We start from the raw sequence: 21,601 nt of genomic DNA on the forward strand, positions 1-21,601 counted from the left end.
GCCCAGCTGACATCTAGAAAATAAACATTTATTGAATGTATGCATAAATTAGCCAAAATCCCTGCCCCAAGGGGCTGATAATCTAGTAGGAAAGGTATGACACATGTAAGAGTGTTTTTTTTTTTTAAACCTTGGTCCTGCTGGACCTGCCAGATGGGGAAGGAATACACAGTACTTGAAGATTGTTCACAAGAACTGCCAAAGCGTATTAGGTAAAACAATGGGCAGATTAATTTTTTTGAAGATTATGTTCATAATACATAACATACATACATAAACATGATCACAATGTTTAAGTTATAGTTATGCTGAGTGAAAGGAGCCAGACCAAAAAAAAGGTACATGTTGTATGATTCCATTATATAAAACCATGAAATATGCAAACGAATCTATAGTTACAAACTGCGGAGGAACCTTGAGGGGTAATGAGTATGTTCACTGGCTTGTCATAGTGATTTCGTAAGTGCATACATATGTCAACACTTGCCAAAATGTACATTTAAATATGTGTAGGTTATTGTATGTCAATTATTCCTCAATAAAGCTGTTTTTAAAAAAGAGGTGTGATAAAATCAGGTAATAGAGGATCAGATGGACCAATTTTTTCCTCGGGAGAAGAATCATGTGTAAAAAACAACTTAGTAAACTATCGCTAATTGTCAAACCTTGGCTGGTGTGTTAGCAAAGGAAAAGAAAAGGCAGAGAGGTATTAGACCCAGGAGCAACCTGCAGTCTTTGGTTAAGGCACGTGCTGTATGAGTTGTCTGTGGGCGACATCTCCGGAGGGAAAGGATGCAGTCCACAGTTAAATCTGGAATTTTTTCTGGCAGAAACAGGGTAAATTGGAGAGAGAACATGATTTGGGGTGTGATGATTTGGCATTTTGGACGAGAGTAAGGCCCCTGTCTAACGCACAGGGAAGGGGCTCGGAAACGCAGCAGAGCACAGGCAGTGGCCAAGCCCTGTTAGCGCGCGGGGGGGGGGGGGGGGGGGGGGGGGGGGAGGCCAGGCCCCGCTAGCGGTGATGAGACCACGCCGCAACTCCAGGCAGGATCCCGGAGGCCCAGAACCTTAATCCTCCACTATTGCTTCCTTCAGTTCCATCCCGGGAGGGGACACAGATGTTTGTGCGAGTCCCGCCCAAGTATACACTGGAGACCCTGGGAGAACAGCCGACCCTTCCCGGGAAACCCACAGCGTTGGAGCTATAAGCTCCCGTGCCCGGCGCGGGCGCGCGGCGCGCAGGGAGGCAATCTGGAAGTGAGGGAGCGCGCGCCCTTCACGTGACCCAGCCCGCGGGCGGCGACGCACACGACGCGCCCCTCACGTGGTCTGTCTTCAGCCCCGTCGCCGGCGGAGGCGGGCGCGGGCGCGTCCCTGTGGCCAGTCCCCCGGAGGAGTTGGTCGCACAATTATGAAAGACTCAGCTTCTGCTGCTAGTGCCGGAGCTGAGTTAGTTCTGAGAAGGTTTCCCTGGGCTGTCCTTGTCCGGCGGCCTCTGCTGCCGCCCCCGGAGACGCTTCCCGATAGATGGCTACAGGCCGCGGAGGAGGAGGAGGTGGAGTTGCTGCCCTTCCGGAGTCCGCCCCGTGAGGAGAATGGTACTGGACCCACGCAGGCCCCAGCGGGGGAATAGTCCTCGGGGTTGCGGAAGGGAGGGGGAGGGGGGGGGACCCGACCGGCCAGTGTGTGTCCGGGGCCATGCTGCCTGGGGCGAAGGAACCCCTAGTTGCCTTCCGGACTTGCCCCGGCGGGACGGGAGTGCAGTTCGTTCGGGGGTGAGGGGCAGGAAGCAGGTAGCAAATCTCGCCCGACGGCTCGCCGCGGGAATCCCCACAGCAGATCCCTGGCTCCGACCAGGGACCGCTCGAGGCGGCAGAAGCGCGAGCCAGGGAGTACCTGGATGAGCAGAGCGTCCGCAGCGCGCCTGACGCAGGGCTCAACCTCCGCATCTCCCGGGAGCGCCTTCCTCTTGGCGCCAGTTGCTAGCAGATAAGGGAGCCAAATGCTCTGCTAAAGTTCTGCTTGGAAAGGGAAGGAGGGCTGGGAGGGAACAAAAAAGGGATAGAGGACGCGGGATTGGAACTGTGCCTTGTTTGCTGCGCAGTAGATACTCCACAGGTACGTTTCCCTTTTGTAGCCAAAGAGGAGGGGTTTGACGGTATTGACGGTGGATCTGGTGTGGAGTTTTCTTTAGCAAGAATTAAACATTTTTATTGGGGGCGCTGCTGGAGGTATCGAGGCGATGTGTTTTCTGGATTTATATCTAACAACCCCATCTGTTGCTCTAGAGAAGGGTTAGTTGTGTTTTAAACCTACGGTGCAGAGTGGCGAGAGGGATGCGGTGCATTGCAGCTTTCGTTAGAGCCTGTTGTTGTTGTTGTTGTTGTTGTTGTTGTTGTTGTTGTTGTTGTTGTTGTTGTTAAGGCCAGGGATCAAATTTGAAGATTTTTTACAAAGAAAGTAATTTACAGGGACTTGAAGAGCGAGGTGTTTTTCTGGTCAGTACTTGAACTTGTTGGTTTCGTGCAAACAACTCTCCCTCTGCTGGAGTCTGGCAGGTTTACTTTTCAGCAGAAGTTAATTTAGGTGCCATACAAAAGTGAAACCATGAATATAGTTATACTTTGAATAAATAATGCACCTTACACTGTTTTCCACCTTCTTTGGTAATGTAAAGTCAATAAAAACTTCGTTTTACTTTTTTTCCTAATTTTAAAAGAAGGGTTTAAGTTTCTTTACTGATGCCAGATATTTTAACTTGTTACTTACATGGATTTTTAAGAGAATATGTTTTGGGGTGGGGGTTGAATGAAAGTTCCTTTTGTATGAAAAAAAGCAAACCATTAGTTCTGAATCTTCGGTGATGTGTCTAGTTTTTCTTTTTATGGTAAACAGTATAAATTTGAACATTATCATTTCATTATCTTAAAAAACATTTAGATACCTTAGAAAATGGAAATTAAGATGATTCATCACCTTCAAAGGCATTGTTTCCTAATATTTTATTAATACAACCAGACACCTTTGTTTCTAATGACTTTCTAGTGAAAATTTATAATTTCTTAGTCTTACCTTAGATGCTCTTCTCAAACTCAGCGTCTTAATGTCTTGTTTGCATGCTTTGAAACCCAGCTTCCAAAAATTAAGATGTGGTCTGAGTTTCTCCTTTTCCTGCTCTCTTTCCATTTATGTCCAGTCTTTTTATAGCAGATGTGCTCCCCCAGACGGTATGTTGGTATACATAAGTTGTGCACCATCCTTGGCACATAACGTGAACCCAGTGTTGGTCGTACATGCTAACATTCCTGTTGATTTTACAGAGAGAAATTCTCACTTTAAAAATTTGAAATTTAGGATCTGATTTTAGTTTTTACATGCTTGAGTCCTGACTGCTATTGAGTTCTGGAATTTTTTTTTTTTTTTAATTTCCAATTAAATTATAGTGAAAACTGAAAACTGAGGTTGTCCAATAATAATCTGTTGAGCCCCGTCAAATTTTAGGTCAGCACTGCGACCTGAAAATTCACTGAAGTATCTTGTATCTACACTGTATAATTCTTACTGTAAATTCTTATTAAAAAAAATTTTTTTTAACCTTTATTTATTTTTGAGACAGAGAGAGACAGAGCATGAACGGGGGAGGGGCAGAGAGAGGGAGACACAGAATCTGAAACAGGCTCCAGGCTCTGAGCAGTCAGCACAGAGACCGACGCAGGGCTCAAACCCACAGACGGCAAGATCACGACCTGAGCTGAAGTCGGACGCTTCACCGACTGAGCCACCAAGGTGCCCCTGTAAATTCTTATTTAAAGCATTTGCTTCTTTCTGGTAATCAGTTTCTTCTTTGACACTAAAAGAAAGCATACAAAATTGTTCTGCATTTTAAAAAGCTTTAAAACTAATCAGCTAACCATAAAATAATATAAAACAAAATACCAAGAAACACAAGTTAAAAAACTGGAGTGGAATCAAATTTTGTACAAAATTATCTGCCGTGGCTATTGGAAATACTTTGTTTTATTCATTTGGTAATCGCTTATTTAGTGGTTAATATATTCCAAGCACTGTCATAGGCACTGGAGTGGCAAATATGTGCTAGACAAGTTTTCCACTTTCAAACAGCTTACATTCTATTTATAAAAGATCTAGTTGTCAGTGGAAGGTGCATACATCATAAACAGTGTCTACTGTATTGCACACACTGTGATACCTTAATAGTTTTGAAGGCAGTACAGATAGGCAAAAACCAGGAGGATAGTGTGATACCATTGCATAGATTACTTTGAAAATACGGGGTAATCAAGGAGAGAAAGGAAAGTCTGGGTGGGTTTGCCCAAAAGCTGATAGTACTAGAGCCTTGTAGAGGCAGTAGGAATTGGAATTAAACTGGAGATGGAAGGGGCATTGAATTGGTGGTTTTAGTCCAAGGGAATTGAGGGTTAGAGGGAAGAAAATCCTTAGTTTATTCAGGGAACTACTGTACAGATATTTTATGTAGATATGAATGAGTGGAGTATGGGGTGATATGGGATGCTGGTGGGAGTATTCTAGAGACAGACGAGGACCAGATTTCTGAGGGCAATGTGTGTCATGTGAAGAAGTTTGGATTTCATGCTGGAGATGTATGGGATCCACTTAAGGAAACAATATGGAAGGTGAATGGTGTGTTGAAAAGAGAGACCCATGAGGAGGCAATAGCAAGACTCCGACCAAATGTCAGTGGTTTGAAATGAAGTAGTAGAAGATGGAACAGATTGAGATGTTTAGGAGATAGAATATTCAGAACTTGGTTACTTTGCGGAGTAAAGTATGTGTGTATTGGCAAATGTCAGTAATAAGAACGCTACATAAAATGAAAATGTGTTATAATTGAAGTCATTACTTAAAATATGCAAATTAATACTTAAAGGCAGTACTTAAAATGTACACTTTTGGTTTTGATTTTTAAATAAAAGTCTGTTGACGCACAAGCACTTGGAAAAGTTTGAGAGTTCCACCAATCAGATATTTTTGGTCTAGTGCTCTGATATTCTCTCTCTCTTTAACATTCTAATATGGGACATTTCACACATACAGAAATATAATAGGAAAATCAATCACCATATATCCATGACCAGTTTTGACAGTTTGAAATGTGTATTTTGTTTCCTCTATTATCACTCCCATTCCCCCTTAAATAGGATGACTTAAAAGCAAATCTTGGACATATTTATAAATGCTTCATTCTGTGTATCTCTAAAAAGATAAGGACTCTTAATACATCCATAGTACTATTAACACACCTGGAAAATGAGTAATTCTTTAATATAATTAAATATTCAGCTTATTTCCCTGATTGGTTCATGTTTTTCTTCAGTTGGCTTGTTTAATTCAGAATCCAAAGAATTCCATATAGCATTTGGTTGATAAATAAGTCTTTCAGTCTCTAGTAACCCCTCCCCCCCCCCTTTTTTTTTTTTTTTTTTTGGTTTTATCACTTACCATTTATTTAATAAGAAAAATCCAGATCATTTGTCCTGTAGAATTTCCCACAGCTTGGATTTTGTTTGATACATCCATACAGTGTGATGTAACTTGTTTCTCTATTTCCTGTGCTTAATCTAAAGACTTGATCAGATTGTGGTATGATATTTTGGCAAGAGTACTTCACAGGTCGTGCTATGTATCTTGTATTGCATCACATTAAGAAGCACATGCTTTCTGATTGTTTTTCTTTTCTCTTTTCTTTTCTTTTCTTTCACTTGTTAGGATTGATCAGTGGGTTTGGTGGTGTTAGCTGCCTGATCAGTTGTGAATTTCTTGGTTAGACACTTATATAGTTTTAGTAGTAGCCATTGATGATTATTGCTATTGATCTGTTATTTCTTTCTAGGTTTTTCTTTTTTCTTATTTTTTATAGTAACCTTTCAGTATATGATTAAATTTTAGTTTCTTTTCTTTTCTTTTTTTTCTTTTCTTTTCTTTTCTTTCTTTCTTTCTTTCTTTCTTTCTTTCTTTCTTTCTTTCTTTCTTTCTTTCTCTTCCTTTCCTTCTTTCTTTCTGACTTCCTTCCTTCCTTTCACAACTGTTTCTTAAATGCTTGCTTTAAATTTGGTACCTGGAGGTACCCAAATTCAGAGTAGTTGAGATTAGTTTAGAATGAGCATTATTTGGCTATCTGTAGGGATATTAACCAAGTCACTTAATGTGTGTTAATATAAAAGAACTTAGATATATGTCATTTTTATTTTTTTTAAGTTTACTTATTTATTTTGAGAAAGAGGAAGCAAGGGAGGGTTAGAGAGAGAGGAAGAGAGAGAATCCCAAGCAGGCTGCATGCTCAGCCTGGAGCCCAGCGCAGGGCATGATCTCACTATGGCACGATCACGACCTGAGCCACCATCAAGAGTTGGGACGCTTTTGATGTATGGTGGTAGGCAGTTTTTTTGAAGTTGGTAGACTTGGCTCTTCACATAAGCATCTCTGCCAAATCGTACTCTTTGAGGAGCACTTCTGTTACCCTCTCTGTCTGTAAAAAGCACATGATAATCTTTACTTGATATTAGGAGAATACTAGGATTAAAGTTTGTGAGACACTATTTGTCTCTCTTTGCATCATGAAAAAATGTTACTAACTTAACACCTCAACTATCTAGCTACCAGACTGCTGGAAACCACTACTTTTAGAAACCCAGCTCCTCATGGAAAGAAAACACTTTTGAGCCACATCATTATTAGGAATATAGCAACCTGAGCCCAGAGTTCACTGATTGAAAAATATGTGCAAAGTGAAAGTTAGTAGGCTTAGTTACCTATTTTCCTCTGACAATTTGGTAGTATGCTGGGAATGAATAGAAGGAAAGTTATCTGAGAAGCAGACTATTACTGTAAGGAGATTGGATAAACATTAACTAGACTAGAAATATAGGTCTATAAATTACCCTTGGGTATATAAACCAGTGGTCTTCCTTGTCTTTAAGAGTATAATTTACAATACCTAATACCCAGAAGGTACTCTTGATTTAGAAACGTGTGTAACAGGCTTTAGACCGATTTTCATAATATTAGCTAACATGTAGTAGCATTTAGCTGTGGTCATTGTTCTAAATGTTTTACATATATTATTGCATATTATTACTCTCAAAAAAATTCTTGAAGTAGGCACTTTTTCTCCATAATTTATGGAAGGAACAGAGAGGCAAAATCACTCAATCAAAGGTCATTAGGCCAGTAAGTGGTACAGTAGATAATTGACTCACCAAATTATGCACTTGGAGAAGGACCTTGATACTCAGAGACATGTATATTTGTGAGATCTAAGATGGCAGGTGTTATGTTAAGTAAAAAGTTAAGGTCATTTTTTTTAATATTACAAATTTTTTTTTTAAAGTTTATTTATTTTGAGAGAGAAAACGCACGAGCAGGGTAGGGACAGAGAGAGAGGGAGAGAGAGAATCCCAAGCAGGCTCTGCACTGTCATTGCAGAGCCTGATGTGGGGCTTGAACTCACAAACCATGAGACCATGATCTAAGTGGAAATCAGGAGCTGGATGCTTAACTGACTGAGTCACCCAGGTACTTCAAACGTTAAGGTCATGAAGAATGTGTTACCTTAAAAAAATTTATTTACCATATTTTTTCTTCATATGCTGTAAAACTTAGAATTTTCTTTATTACCAAATTTCTATGTAATATCCTTAAGATAAATTATTCAGAATTCAGTTTTATGCATCGTATACATTGTATACATTGTTGAAGTGCAGAGATTTACTAGTCAGAAGGAATCCTTAGTAGATTGGAAATTCATTAAGTAGATTTCTGTGATGGGTAGAACTCTTTCATAAAAACTGAAAATCTAACATAAGTGTATTAACAAATACTCAGAGATAGAGAATAGATTGGTAGGGTTTACTCACAATATGAAGGCTGGAGTTTTGTAATAGAGAATGTCCTAATGTTTTCTTTAGATTTGTCTTTTTCAGATTAACTTTTGTGGCATCATCTGAAAGTATATCAGTGGTCATTGAATTAGATTAATGTGATGGATCCATTTAATTCAACATATTCTGTTGCTTTGGGAAAAATATTAGGTAACAAGGAGACAGGAATAAAAGTGAAGAATTTAAATTGTACTGTTTGATTACAGGTACATAATATTTTTAAATGAACGTATATCATTTGAATTCTTTGGTAATTGTTTTTTGTTGTGGAATTCAGATCGATAAAAGTGTGATCAAAATGTAATAGCAGTCTATGTACTTACCGCCCAGCTTGAGAAATAAAATATTGGAGGTAAAATTGAAACTTCCAAGTACTTCATCAAAATCCCATTCCACTTTCCACTTCTGCAGACATAACTGTCTCCTGTTGTTCCTTTGCTTGCTTTTTGTAGTTGTAAATATATATTATATATCTTATATATGTTGTATATATGTAGTATTGTCTCTCTATGTATTATAGAATTATAACACATAGTAGTTCCTGGTAGTTTTATATATATGGAATTATGTACATCTTTTTATGGACTTTTTAAAAAAAATTTTTTTTAACATTTATTTAGAGCATGAGCAGGGGAAGGGGACAGAGAGACACACACACAGAATCTGAGGCAGCCTTCAGGCTCTGAGCTGTTAGCACAGAGCCCACTGTGGGACTCGAACTCACGAACTGCAAGACCATGACCTGAGCTGAAGTTGGACGCTCAACTGACTGAGCCACCCAGGTGCCCCTTTATGGACTTTAAAAAAAAATTTTTTTTAAGTCTGTATTTATTTTTGAGAGAAAGAGAGAAACAGTGTGTGAGCAGGGGAGGGGCAGAGAGAGAGGGACACACAGAATCTGAAGCAGGCTCCAGGCTTTGAGCTGACAGCACAAAGCCTGATGCGGGGCTTGAACCCACAGACAGTGAGATCATGACCTGAGCCGAAGTCGGAGGCCCAGCCAACTGAGCTACAGGTAAGGTCTAGGTCACCATTTTCATTTTGTTTTTATTTACTTTTTTTTTTATCTTTGTTCTCATTCAAAGTTAACATTACTACTTCTCTGTAAGATATCCTTCCCGTGCATGCTCAGAACAGCTTTTTAGTTGACCTCTTTTAACTGCTGTTTACTATTCCATTATAGAATATACTATCTGTCCATTTTACTGTTGTTTGGCATTTGGGTTATTTCCTTTTTTTTTTTTTTTTTTTTTTTTTTACAAATAATGGTGCATGTATGTATCATCTAATGTACAAGTGTGAGAATTTTTCTAAGATGCATATATCTAGAAGTAGAATTGGCAAATCGTAGGGTGGGTGCATTTTCAACTTTAGAGATAATTGCCAAAGTGTTGACCAAAGTAGTTGTGTGGTTTATACTCCCTATAAAGTATATGAGAATTTCCGATTCTGCCAACATCTTTGCCACACTTCATTGATTAGGTTCTTTTATTTTGCCAGACTCATGAATGTGAAGTAGTTCCTCATTGTTTTAATTTGCATGTTACTGACCACTAATACTGAGTATTATTTCAGGTTATGAGTTTTTGGCTATGGTTTCCTTGTCTCTGATGAATTGCCTATTTATAGTCTTTGCTCATTTTTCTATTGGATTATTTTTTTCTTATTTACTTGTAGAAGTTCTTTATGTATTCTGCATATTTTTGGGTGGTACTTTATGGCTACAAATATCTTTTCTAGCCTGTAGAAAAGGCTAGTAGAGTAAAAATTTCTTAACTTTTTACTTGGTTAATGGTAAGCTATTTACTTATTTTAGGTTGTTGATGTACATTTTTTTTAATGTTTATATTTAAAAAAAATTTTACCGTTTATTCATTTTTTTTTTTGAGGGAGTGAGTGGGGGAGGGGCAGTGAGAGAGGGAGACACAGAATCAGAATCTGAAGCAGGCTCCAGGCTCAGAGCTGTCAGCACAGAGCCCAATGCAGAGCTTGAAGTCACAGACCACAATATCATGACCTGAGCCGAAGTCAGATGCCCAACCGACTGAGCCGCCCAGGCGACCCAGATGTTTATTATTTTTGAGAGAGAGAGAGAGAGAGAGATGGGGGACCAAGCGCAATGGTGAAGGGACACAGAGAGAGGGAGACACAGAATCTGAAGCAGTCTGAAGCAGGCTCCAGGCTCTGAGCCGTCAGCACGGAGCCTGACGTTGGCTTGAACCCACCAACCACAAGACCATGACCTAACCTGGAGTCAGATGCTCAACCGACTGAGCCACCCAGGTGCCCCGATGTACATTGGTTTTTAATGTTAGTGTTATAATTTATCTGTATTTTCTCCTTTTTTTTTAAAAAAAAGTTTATTTAAATAATTTCTGCACTCAATGGGGGGCTCAAACTCACAACTCTGAGACCAAGAGTCTCATGCTCTTCCAACTGAGCCAGCCAGGTGCCCCTATCAGTATTTTCTTTATAGGATGTGCCTTTTATTTTCCTGAGGTCATAAAGTTATTCTATTTTTTTTTTTTTTTTGGTAGAAATTTTAAAGTTTTGCTTTTCACATTTTGACTTTAATCCATGTAGTATTCATTTTTGGATTTAGTGTGATAGTTCATGTACACAGAATAAATCATATCTTCTCCTAATTCATATTGTTCTCTCCATCATACAACAAAAGTTTCCTTCAAGGTAAGTTTTTGTTTCCAAGCAACTTGTTCCATTGTTCTGTTTGTCTGTTCCTGTGTCGGTATATTTATTTTGTTTTTTTAGCACTCTTAGGTGTCTAGGTAAAATAACTTGGCATAAACAATTAAAAATTTGAGGGCACCTGGGTGGCTCAGTTGGTTTAGCATCCAGCTCTTGCTTTCAACTCAGGTCATGAACCCAGGGTTGTGGGATTGAGCCCCATGTCAGGCTCTGTGCTGAGTGTGGAGCCTGGTTGAGATTTTCTCTGCTCCCTTTCCCTCTGCCCTTCTTCCCCATTCGTGCTCTCTCTCTCTCTTAAAAAAAAGTAACAAAAAATTAAAAGTTTTTTTGGCCAACATGCTTATTTTTTTTTTTAAGTTCATGGAGGGGTGGGGGGCGGGCAGTGGTGGCCGAAAGAAAGGAAGAGAGAGAGAATCCCAGGCAGGCTCCTCACACTGTCAGTGCAAAGCCCCATATGGGCTCAAACCCACAAACCATGAGATTATGTCCTGAGCTGAAGTTTGATGCTTAACCAACTGAGCCATCCTGGTGGCCCTTGGCCAACATGCTTATTATCTTTTTTATCTTGATGAGTTTTGATCCCTTTTCATTTTATTAATAATTCTTTATATTAAAATGAATTACTCTAGGTAAGACTCTTTCTAGAATACATAAGGAAAAAATTACTACTCTTTGAGCTAGATTCAGGTTGGCCACATTTTAGACTCAATTGTGCCTTGTCTTCATTTATTTAGTACCATAGACTCCCAAGATATAGCGTGATGGCAACTGCTCACAGTTCTTCATCAAACATTTTCTGTTCCATAAGTCTAGGGTAATATTGGACTGTTAAACAACCAGAGTAGCAATCTCCATGAGGTCAGCAGGAAAGCAAAACAGAAAATAAGGTTGGATATAATAAGACTCTCTTTACAAACATAGTTATAGTCGGAATTTGATTCAGTTTAATTTTTTTAATATATAAAACTTCACCAACTGTTTGTTATTCCACAGAGACTTTTCAGTAGTGTCTTTAAGATCCTCTCAGAGAATTCACATCTGAATTACCAGTGATACCTAATTATTAGTGAATTAGTTAAGTAGTTGGCAGCCAATTAAGAATAAGAGCAGAACTCTAGAGTAACGGCCTTTAAGAATGCCAGAAGGTCAAATGAGTTGGGCTCTAGATAGAGGGAGAAAGATAGAGGAAGTCAGAGTGCCAGCCTATTTCAACATTTTGCTTTAGGCTAGCCTTAATTTTTCTTTGTCACTGTCTTTGCCATTGTTGGCAGGCATATTGACCTGTGTACAAATTTTTCACATAACTCAAAATTTCTAGGTCTGTAACGTCATTTAATTTTTAAGTATATGCATTTTATTAGTATGTAAACCCCTTTTTAATTTTTTTTTTGAGTGTGGGTCACATTTTCCTATTTCTTCTTAAGTCTCGTCACTTTGAATTGTGTAATAGACACTGTGAATGTTACCTTTTAGACTCTGAGTTCTGTTATACCCCTTCTGAAGACTTGATTCTTTTTAAAGTAGTTGTTATGAACTCAGTGTTTGTGCCACTCTCCCCTAAATTCTTTGTTAAAGCCCTAACCTCCAGTGTGATGGCATTTGGACATGGGGTCTTTGGGAGGTAATTAGGGTTAGATGAGGTCATGAGGGTAAGGCCCTTATAAGAAGAGACACCAGAGAGCTTGCCCTGTACCATGTGAAGACACAGTGAGAAGATAGCTGTCTGCAGCCCAAGGAGAGAGTCTTTATCAGACATGAACCCTGTTGGAACCTTGATTGATGTTGGATTACAGTTTCTATAACTGTGAGAAAGTGAATTTTGGTTGCTTAAGCCACCTAGCTTATGGTATTTGTTATGGCACTCAGAATAGATTAAGATAGTAGTTGATTTACTTGACTGTACTCAGATTCCATACTCTGTCTCATTGTGGGCAGCCAAAGTGTCTGTTCAGTTCTTTTATTCTTAATTGGGCTGCTTGGAGTCTGTACTGTGTATACATTTTTCATGGGTCGGCCATAGGTTGGGGCACCCTTTATGTGACTTTCTCCTTTGAAGGACTTTTCCCATCGCTTTCCAACTGCTTTTGTCACCTTGAACTTGATATTTTGTTTTTTTAAGCCAGTAAGACTCTGGGATTTCTATTGGAGTTTTAGCTGTTTAGTAGGTATGGAGTGGGGCCTGTTACAGAAAAGCCTTAAAAACTGGGAAACTCATTCAGTGCTGTCCTTTCATTTTTAATAGACTCCATTCAATTTCTGCCTGCTTTTGGGTCTTTAGTATGTAAACTAGTTGTTTTTTTGTTTGTTCGTTTGCTTGTTTTTGTTTTTATTTTGTCCAAAGTTTATGGCTGTTATTTGTGGGAGGGTTAGTCTGCTAGAGCTAACATAGCTAGCAGCTCCTTTTTAATATTAATATATAGAATCATAGAGTGTATTTAGTTTTAAAAGTAGATTGATTTCCAGTTGTTACCTTGAAGTAGAAAAAAGCAGTCTTTAATTTTTTCCCCCAGTTTTTACCATTAGCATGTAGGCGGGAAGTAGATATGCTGGTACTAATTTATGGAGACAGTGGATGAGGTTAGAGGGTTTATTTATAATGTATGTGCCCCTTATTGCTGGTAGACAGGAAGAATTTATAACTTAAAGAATTTTGAAGCATTGTTGAGATTTGACAGTGTGTTAGGCATTCTGCTGAAACGCCTTGCGTGGATCATTTTGTTTTATCTTCAGAGCAACATTATAAGATAGGTATTGTTATTAGGTCACAACGTCAGAAACTTGCCTAAGGTTGCATGGATAGTAAACAACAAAGCTATAATTCTACTCTTTCACTACTGAATATCACGAAGTGATTTTTAAGTTAATTTCTAGTGCTAACATTCTGTGATTATAGTTAGTTTTTACTTTACCTAAAACATTTAAGTTTAGGAATTTTCTGGTTTGTGTTCATAGTGTGCCACCTCTTGGTAAAATTCAGTAATGCAGCCCAGCAAAACAAGGAGAAGAGAAGTATAAAAATAGAAATTAATATATGTTTAAAATCCATGCACATTTCATTGGGTATGTGATGGCAGGGAAGAAACTCAGAATTCCAAAACTTGCATAAACCTATCGTTGGGAGGGATTTATAACCATCACCTGGGGGTATGTGACTCTCAGGTGTCTGAGGCCAGGCCCTAATGTAATAAATGAGGGCCATGCACAGGAATGCTTTGTGTGGAGAGCATATATTTACATTTGACAGCTACACAAAGTGAGAAGACCGCAAGCCCTTGAAATAAAATTGGTGAATATTAAAGTTAGGGGAAGCTATAAGAGATAGTCTTGAAACATACTAATGTCATTGATGTCCCTACAGACACAAAATTTGGTCACAATTTGTGAGCATCAAGAGTGACACGATTTAAGTTACTTAGCAAACAGTTTCACTAAAGTTTTGGATGGATATGCCAATTAGAAACTACTGTGGAAAGTTTGAGGTTTTGAAAGGATAGCACTGGCTGTTTATTTTTTTATTTTTTATTTTTTTTTATTTCAGAGAGAGAAAGAGTGTGTGCATGAGTGGGGGAGAGGGAGAGAGAGAATCTTAAACAGATTCCATGTTGAGTGTGGAGCCGACGTGGGGCTCGATCCCCATGTCCCTGGGATGACCTGAGCCCAAATCAAGAGTGGTCTTTGAACCAACTGAGCTACCCAGGCGCTCCTGGCTATATGTTTAGAAAAAGAATGATAAAATGAAACTAATTTGTGAGCAAGATTTGTGTTATGTCCTAAAATTCAGTAGCACTCCTATTTTGAGTAGTTACAAAATGAATACTAAAAGTGGCTGAAGTGTCTTAGGTTGATGGTGATTGGAAAAGACCATTATTTCTGGAAAAAAACTAGTATATGTACTCAAAGTACTAGATTTTTTTGCTCAGTGATGTTTAGGTTTTATTGTTTTATATATATACAATTTGTATATGATTTATCGTATTTTTTATTTATTTCATTTATTTTATTTATATAGGACTTGTATATGATTTATATATATTTATAGATGACACAACATCTATAAATATATGATTATTTTAAGTGTTTTTTCTTTTGAAATTCCTACAGGAAAAATAACTTTGTTAATGAACATTTAAAATTCTTCAGTCCCACCTTTTTTTTTTTTTTCCCCCTCATTGAAAAGCAACTCTTAATATGAGGATCTATTGGGATTGTAGAACTGGGTAGAAGGGATATTAATGTCCAAGAAACAGTGTAGGAGAGAATAATTTGAAGGGCTTGGCACATGCTTTTTGGATTGAATGGACTCAGTAGGAACGTGTAAGTCCGTATTTTTGTGGGATTCAGAGTATGGCTTGGTATACTATGCCATGTGGGCCAAATATGGCCAAGGCCTGTTTTGTATGGCTTTGAGGTAAGAATGGTTCTTACATTAAAAAAATTTTTTTTTAATGTTTATTTTTGAGAGACAGAGTGCAAGTGGGGGAGGGGCAGAGAGAGAGGGAGACACAGAATCTGAAGCTGGCTCCAGGCTCTGAGCTATAAGCACCAAGCCTGACACGGGGCTTAAACTCGTGAATGGTGAGATCATGACCTGAGCCCAAGTCAGATGCTTAACTGACTGAGCCACCCAGGGGCCCCAGTTTTTACATTTTTTAAAGTTTAAAAAACAAAACAATATATGACAGAGACAGTATGTGGTCTAAAAGCCTAAAACATTTACCATCACTATTTGCTGATTCCCCATTTAGAGTATAGCCATACTTCTCTAAGTCTGAAATTGAAGGAACATCAGTTTAAGAGAAGAGGTGTTCATTAGGGGCCCAGTAAGTTGCACACGTTTGTTGAAAAATAATGGTAGAAGTGAATTTGAAGAAAAGATGGGAAACCAGGACTATATTAATAATCATTCTGTAGTTTTGTTAAAAAAGGCATCGTGCAGGGAAGCCTAGATGGCTCGTCAGTTAAGCGTCCAACTTCACCTCAGGTCAAGATCTTGAGGTTTGTGAGTTCCAGCCCCGCTTAGGGCTCTCTGCTTACAGCCTGGAGCCTGGAGCCTGCTTTGGATTCTGTGTCTTCTTCTCTCTCTCTGCCCCTTCCCCACTAGTGGTCACTCTCTCTCTCTCTCAAAAATAAACATTAAAAAAATTAAAAAAAAAAACAAAAACAGAAGGCATCATGCTAAAGTAAAGGATTTGGAAATTGTCTCTTGTATCCATTCCTTTACTAGTCCAGAACCCCATTGCCCCTCCCACAAATACTGGTGGCTCTAGTTTACTTTTATTTGTCTCCCTAATTAATTAATCTTCCTATCCAGAGCTCTGATCATTTCTTAATGTTAAATTCTACTTGGGATTCCTTATTTTCCATATAGAACCATCTCTTAAATAAAAATGTGAAATATTTTTATTAACATTTAGTTAGGAAGGCATAGCTATGAAAAGTATATACCTGTGACTCATTTTTGTGAGTATTTCAATGGGTACATACCCAAAGTTATGCAAACCAGCATTTAGACTTAACTGGGCCATTAGTTCATTGCTGTAGAGCAGTCCAAATTGTTGGAATCTGCCCCTATCCCAACCCTGTTTGAATAACTATAGCTGAAGTTGCTTTAGGCAGGCTAGGAACAGAATAGGGGGAAAGCTAATACTGGTTAGCAGTAGTTAGTAATTAACAATACCTTTTGGGAGAAGTATGTTAGCCCTTCTGTTTTTCACCGCCCCCCCTCCCCCACCCCCACCCCCCCGCCCCGCCCATGTTCAGAAAATTACCCTTGATCTTAGTCAAAGGGCCAAGAAGCAATCCTGTTCAGAAAATTATACACAAAATGATCACCTAGGCATTCCCCTTTTAAAGTAATTAATGTATTTTTACTCAGTGGCTTATTTAAAGCATATCATCAAGTGATCTTGAAATGCTTATCTTAAATTTCTCTTGAAAAGTCAGTAGAGGCTTTGGAGTCAGGGCAAACATTTAGCTGTGTGACTCTGGGCAGTTTCTTAACTTCTGTGTCTAACTAGTTTGTGCATCTATAATGAGGGAATACTAATAGCACCCAATTCATAGGATTACTGTGAGAATAGGATGAGTTAACGCATATAAAACATTTAGAACAGTGCCTGAAAAACGCACTGTCTACTTAATTAAAGTTATCTCTTGTTATATGCACTTTGGGCAAAGGGTTTACAAAAGATACAATGTCAACTGTGTTTTTAGGCAACATTTTTTATGTGACATATGGGTAAATTTATGTGAATTGGGAAACCAAAAATATTGGCTAATAGAAAGTAAGTCATAGCTTTGGGTTTCTCTTTGTTCAGTGACTCCTGTACTGGGCATTTCCTTTGTGGGGGACCTTGTCATCTATGAAGCTGTTAACAAGAGATACTGGCTTTTGAGGTTTATGAGGCAAGGGCAGATCCTGTACCTGCTCATTGTGTATCTTGTCACCTTGCACTTAAGCTGTCTGTTGCATGTTTGATCCAGAGACTCCCACCAAACAAGAATAGTTGATGCTGCCTTGTTGGTAGTCTGTGACTCCAGTCTTTTTTTTTTTTTTTTAAGTTTATTTATTTTGAGTGTGAGAGAGCATGAGTGGGGGAGGGGCAGCGAGAGAGGGAGAGAGATTCCCAAGAAAGCTCCATATTGTCAGTGTGGAGCTCCATGTGGGACTTGAACTCACAAACTGTGAGATCATGACCTGAGCTGAAGTCACATGCTCAACCGACTGAGCCACCCAGGCACACCCCCCCCACCTTTTTTTAACGTTCACTTATTTGGAGAGCGAGTGAGTGCTCATGTGTGAGTGGGAGAAGGGCAGAAGGAGAGAACCCTAAGCAGGCCCTGGGCTTATGCAGTACTTAACTTGGGACTTGATCTCACTACCATGACATCATGAACTGAGCCGAAATCAAGAGTCCATCGCTTAACACCCTGAGCCACCCAGGCGCCCCACCCCAATCTATTTTTATAAGAGGCTATACCAAATGTAGCTATGGGATTATGAGAGTCTTTGGGGGGGGTGGTGTCTTTATTTCTGGTTGAGCCTAGAAAGACCCCTGCCCCCATGGGTTTGTACTCCTTTGATCTTCATTTGTTATACAAAGCAAATTGTAAACACCACTGTCAGGGATGCCTGGCTGGCTCAGTCAGAAAAGCATGTGACTCTTGATCTGGAGTTTGTGAATTGGAGCCCCATGTTGGGTATAGAGATTACTAAAAGCAAAGCAAAACACAGCAAAACAACCACTTTGTATTTGAAAACATATGGCTTGAGGTGTTTTATAAACTTGTAACTGTAATAGAAGATCATTGCTGGAATATTTTACCTCTAACTTATTCTGAATTTATTGTCTTTTAATAACTTTTTTCTTTATCTTCATGTTGGGTTTTCAGAATCTGCAAATCGTTTTTCATCAGTTTTGGGAAATTCTTATCATTTCTTTAAACATTGCCTTTGCCCATTCTTTCCCTTTTCTCCTTCTGGAACTCTGATTAAACATACATTTGTTCTCTTCATTCTGTTTTTATATGTTTCTTAACCCTCCCCTGCCTTTCAAGTAGCTTTATTGTGGTATAATGCACATACTCTAAAATTTGCCATCTGTAAGTATACAAGTTTGATGGCTTTTAGTAAATTTAGTTTTATAACCACCACAATACAGTTTTAGCACACTTCTCTCCTCTCCCAAAGTTTCCTAGTATGTGTTTGCAGTTTATCACTCCTCTTACTCTTAGCCCCAGGCATTTACTAAACTTAACAGTTCCTATGTTTTTGTCTTTTTCTAGAAATTTCATGCAAATGCAGTTACATAATCTTATGTGCCTTTTTTCACTTAGTGTAATGTTTTTGAGGTGTAGCAATGTTGCATGTTATCCTTAGCTTGTCCCTCTTACTAAGTAGTATACTATTATATGGATATTTTATTTTGTTGCCTGTTACGAATATTGCTTCTGTGAACATTCAGGTACAAGTCTGTGTGTGGACATGTTTTTCTTTTTCTTGGAAAGATACTTCAGAGTGGAATTGCTGGGTGATAGTAAGTTTATGTTTAAAATGACCAAACTTTCCCATATTATCTGTATCTGAATTATATTAATAAGTGAACAAGCAATAAGCGTATAGCAATAAGTACAATCACTAACCTGCCTTTTCTTTTTTTACAAACCATTTCCAATTTGTCTAAGAGATGCAAACTTTATATATATTTTTAATGTTTATTTTTGAGAGGGGCGGGGGAGGTGCAGAGAGTAAGGGAGACACAGAGTCCAAAGCAGGCTCCAGACTCTGAGCTGTCAGCAGAGCCCGACGTGGGGTTCGAACTCACGAGCCGTGATCATGACCTGAGCCTGTCAGATGCTTAACCAACTGAGCCACCCAGGCGCCCCTAAGAGATGCAGACTTTAAATAAGCAAATCACAATGTAATTTCAGCACTACTCCTGAATCCTGTGTTTCTTAATAATAGCATAATGAAAATTTCATGAGTTTCAAGCAGCAGGTTAAGTTGGTTTTGGTAGAAGTTCAGCCTCACATCATCATATGTTAGAGTAGCACTACCAAATATTTTTTTTAAGTTACAAGCAGAAATTCCATGAAATGTCTTGTCTTTTCAGTTACATGTGTTCCGCCTTAGTTTCAGTGTATGGTTGTGGAGTGGGAGAAAGGTCTAGATTAGGAATAATATACTAGTAGTTTAAACTGACATGGTCAGATCTTTTGGTTCTCAGGACAGTGCTTTAAATGTGATCCTGGGGATGATGGCCCTATTACTCTGTAGTTCCATAAGACTGTGAGGGATGGTGTTGGAAATTGCATTTTTAAATAGTGTAAGCCTCACTGAGAAAGTGACATTTGCTCAAATACTTGAAGGAGGTGATAGAATCAAAGTAATGAAGCAGGATGCAGAGATGCAAAGCACTAGGACCTTAAAGGCTATTGTAAGGACTTTGGCTTTTATAACACTCTTGAGTAAGACGTGAAGACATTGGAGAGTCTTGAGAGAGAAGTGACATAATGACATATTTTTAAAAGATTATCTCTCTTGAGGAATAGACTGTAAAGTAGCAAGGGTGGTAGAGTGATTTCTGGTAAGCCAGGCAAAAGGTGGTAATGGCTTGGATCAGAATAGTAGCAGTGAAGATGTGAGAAGTGGCTGAATTCTGGATGTGTTTTGAAGGCAAGCTGACAGATTTTGCTCATGGGGTTTTATAGGGAAAGTAGATAAAGAGGAAATCAAGAATGTCACTGAGATTTTTGCCTTAAAAAATAGAACTGGAAGAATAGAGTTGCCATTTACTGAGATGGGGAAGACTAAGAAATAAGTGTTTCAATGAAAGGTGAGTTCAGTTTAGGCCGTCTGTTTGTTTGTTTGTTTTGAGAGAGCATGCACACAGGGGAGGGCCAGAGACAGAGGTAGAGAGAGAATGCCCAGCAAGTTCCATGCTATCAGCACAGAGCCCGACACAGGGCTTGATCTCATGAACCATGAGATCATGACCTGAGCTGAAATCAAGAGACGGACACTTACCCAACTCAGCCACCCAGATACCCCATCTTAAGTTTGAGATGCCTCTTGGACATCAGAGTAAAGCTGTTGAGTAGGCAGTTGAATATATGAGCATGGAGTTTAGGGAAGGAGCTAGTGTAGAAATATAAATTTGGGAGTCATCTAGTTATTGATAATAAACTGGATGTGAGTGAATATAATTGGGAAAAAGAACTCCAAAGATTGGGGAGAAAAAGGGAGGAATCAGCAAAGGAGGTAGAAGGAGTGAGCAGTGAAGAGAAGAAAACCAAACTAACTCATGAATATGTTTTAAGTAGGTGAGAATGATCAGCTTTGTTAAATGCTGCTGATATATCATGAAGATGAGTCCTGAAAATTGATTTTTGGATTTAGAGAAAGAATGGTTGGCTTGAAAGTCTGACTGGAGTGGGGTTTAGAAAGCATGGGAGGAAAAGAAAAGAGGGAAAAACTTTTACCTGTGATCTGTACTGTAGGTGGAGGCAGAAATATGGAGTGTTAACTTGAGGAGAAGGTGGGGTCAAACAAAAGTTTGTTATGTTTGTTTTTTAAAATGAGAGTTGGTAGCATGTTGCATGTTGATGGGAATGAGTTAATAAAGGACAAAAAAAAAAATAATTGGTAGAGAGTGACCTTTACTTCGTGAGGTGTGTGGGACCTGGGATGCAAGAGGAGTGGTTGGACTTAAATAGAAGTAAACATAGTCACAGGAAGGAAAGCAGAATATTTGGGCTCATTAGTGGCTAGATGTGATGGAAGTTGTACATGTTCTTGTTGCTTAAATTTGCTCAGTTAAGTGGGAAGTGAGGTCATCTTTTGAGATCAAGAATGGGAAAAGAGGGTTAGAGGTTTGAGGAAAGAAGGAAATACTGTGAAATCATACAGGAGAATGAGAAAATGGACCAGAGAAATATTGTGCGATTATTGGGCATCATTAAGGAGCATTTGAGGTTTGTGGTCAGGTTTTTTTTTTTTTTAACGTTTATTTATTATTGAGAGACAGACACAGAGCATGAGCAGGGGAGGGGTAGAGAGAGGGGAAGACACAGAATCTGAAGTAGGCTCCAGGCTCTGAGCTGTCAGCACAGAGCCCGACGCGGGGCTCGAACTCATGAACTGTGAGATCGTGACCTGAGCCGAAGTCAGTCGCCTAACCAACTGAGACACCCAGGTGCCCCTGTGGTCAGGGTTTTAAAGTGAAACTAGAGGTCATTGTTTTGTTTTTGTCTAGTTATATTATGGAATAGTTATGGAGTAGTTAGGCAATGGTGGAGGGATTATGCTAAGTGAGTTTTAGAATGTAAGATATTTTGCTGATTCAGTGCCCTGACTTCTAGCGGTCATCCTGTGTTTTTTTATAACCAGGAGATTATGGTATAATTTGCTCCTACCTAAGTGAGTATATTTAAATAAAGAACCATTGGCCTAGGAGATGGACATTTTGGATGGA

General features: G+C 39.0%; 1 protein-coding gene across 3 annotated transcripts in view; it reads left to right on the forward strand.

Moving 5' to 3' along the window:
• The first annotated feature begins 1,285 nt into the window (after nucleotides 1-1,285).
• TRPM7 (transient receptor potential cation channel subfamily M member 7) overlaps nucleotides 1,286-21,601 on the forward strand; it is a 123,207-nt gene continuing 102,891 nt past the window's right edge. For 2 of the 3 annotated variants that reach the window (XM_045449757.1, XM_045449756.1), the window contains exon 1: nucleotides 1,328-1,601. In XM_045449757.1, coding sequence (XP_045305713.1) covers nucleotides 1,599-1,601 — 3 coding nt within the window. In that variant the 5' untranslated portion in view covers nucleotides 1,328-1,598. Of the gene's footprint in view, nucleotides 1,602-21,601 lie in introns of all 3 variants that reach the window. The other variant, XM_045449755.1, reaches the window with a different exon arrangement.

Source organism: Leopardus geoffroyi, chromosome B3 (assembly GCF_018350155.1).
Source record: "Leopardus geoffroyi isolate Oge1 chromosome B3, O.geoffroyi_Oge1_pat1.0, whole genome shotgun sequence".
In the NCBI taxonomy this organism is placed as follows: Eukaryota; Metazoa; Chordata; class Mammalia; order Carnivora; family Felidae; genus Leopardus; species Leopardus geoffroyi.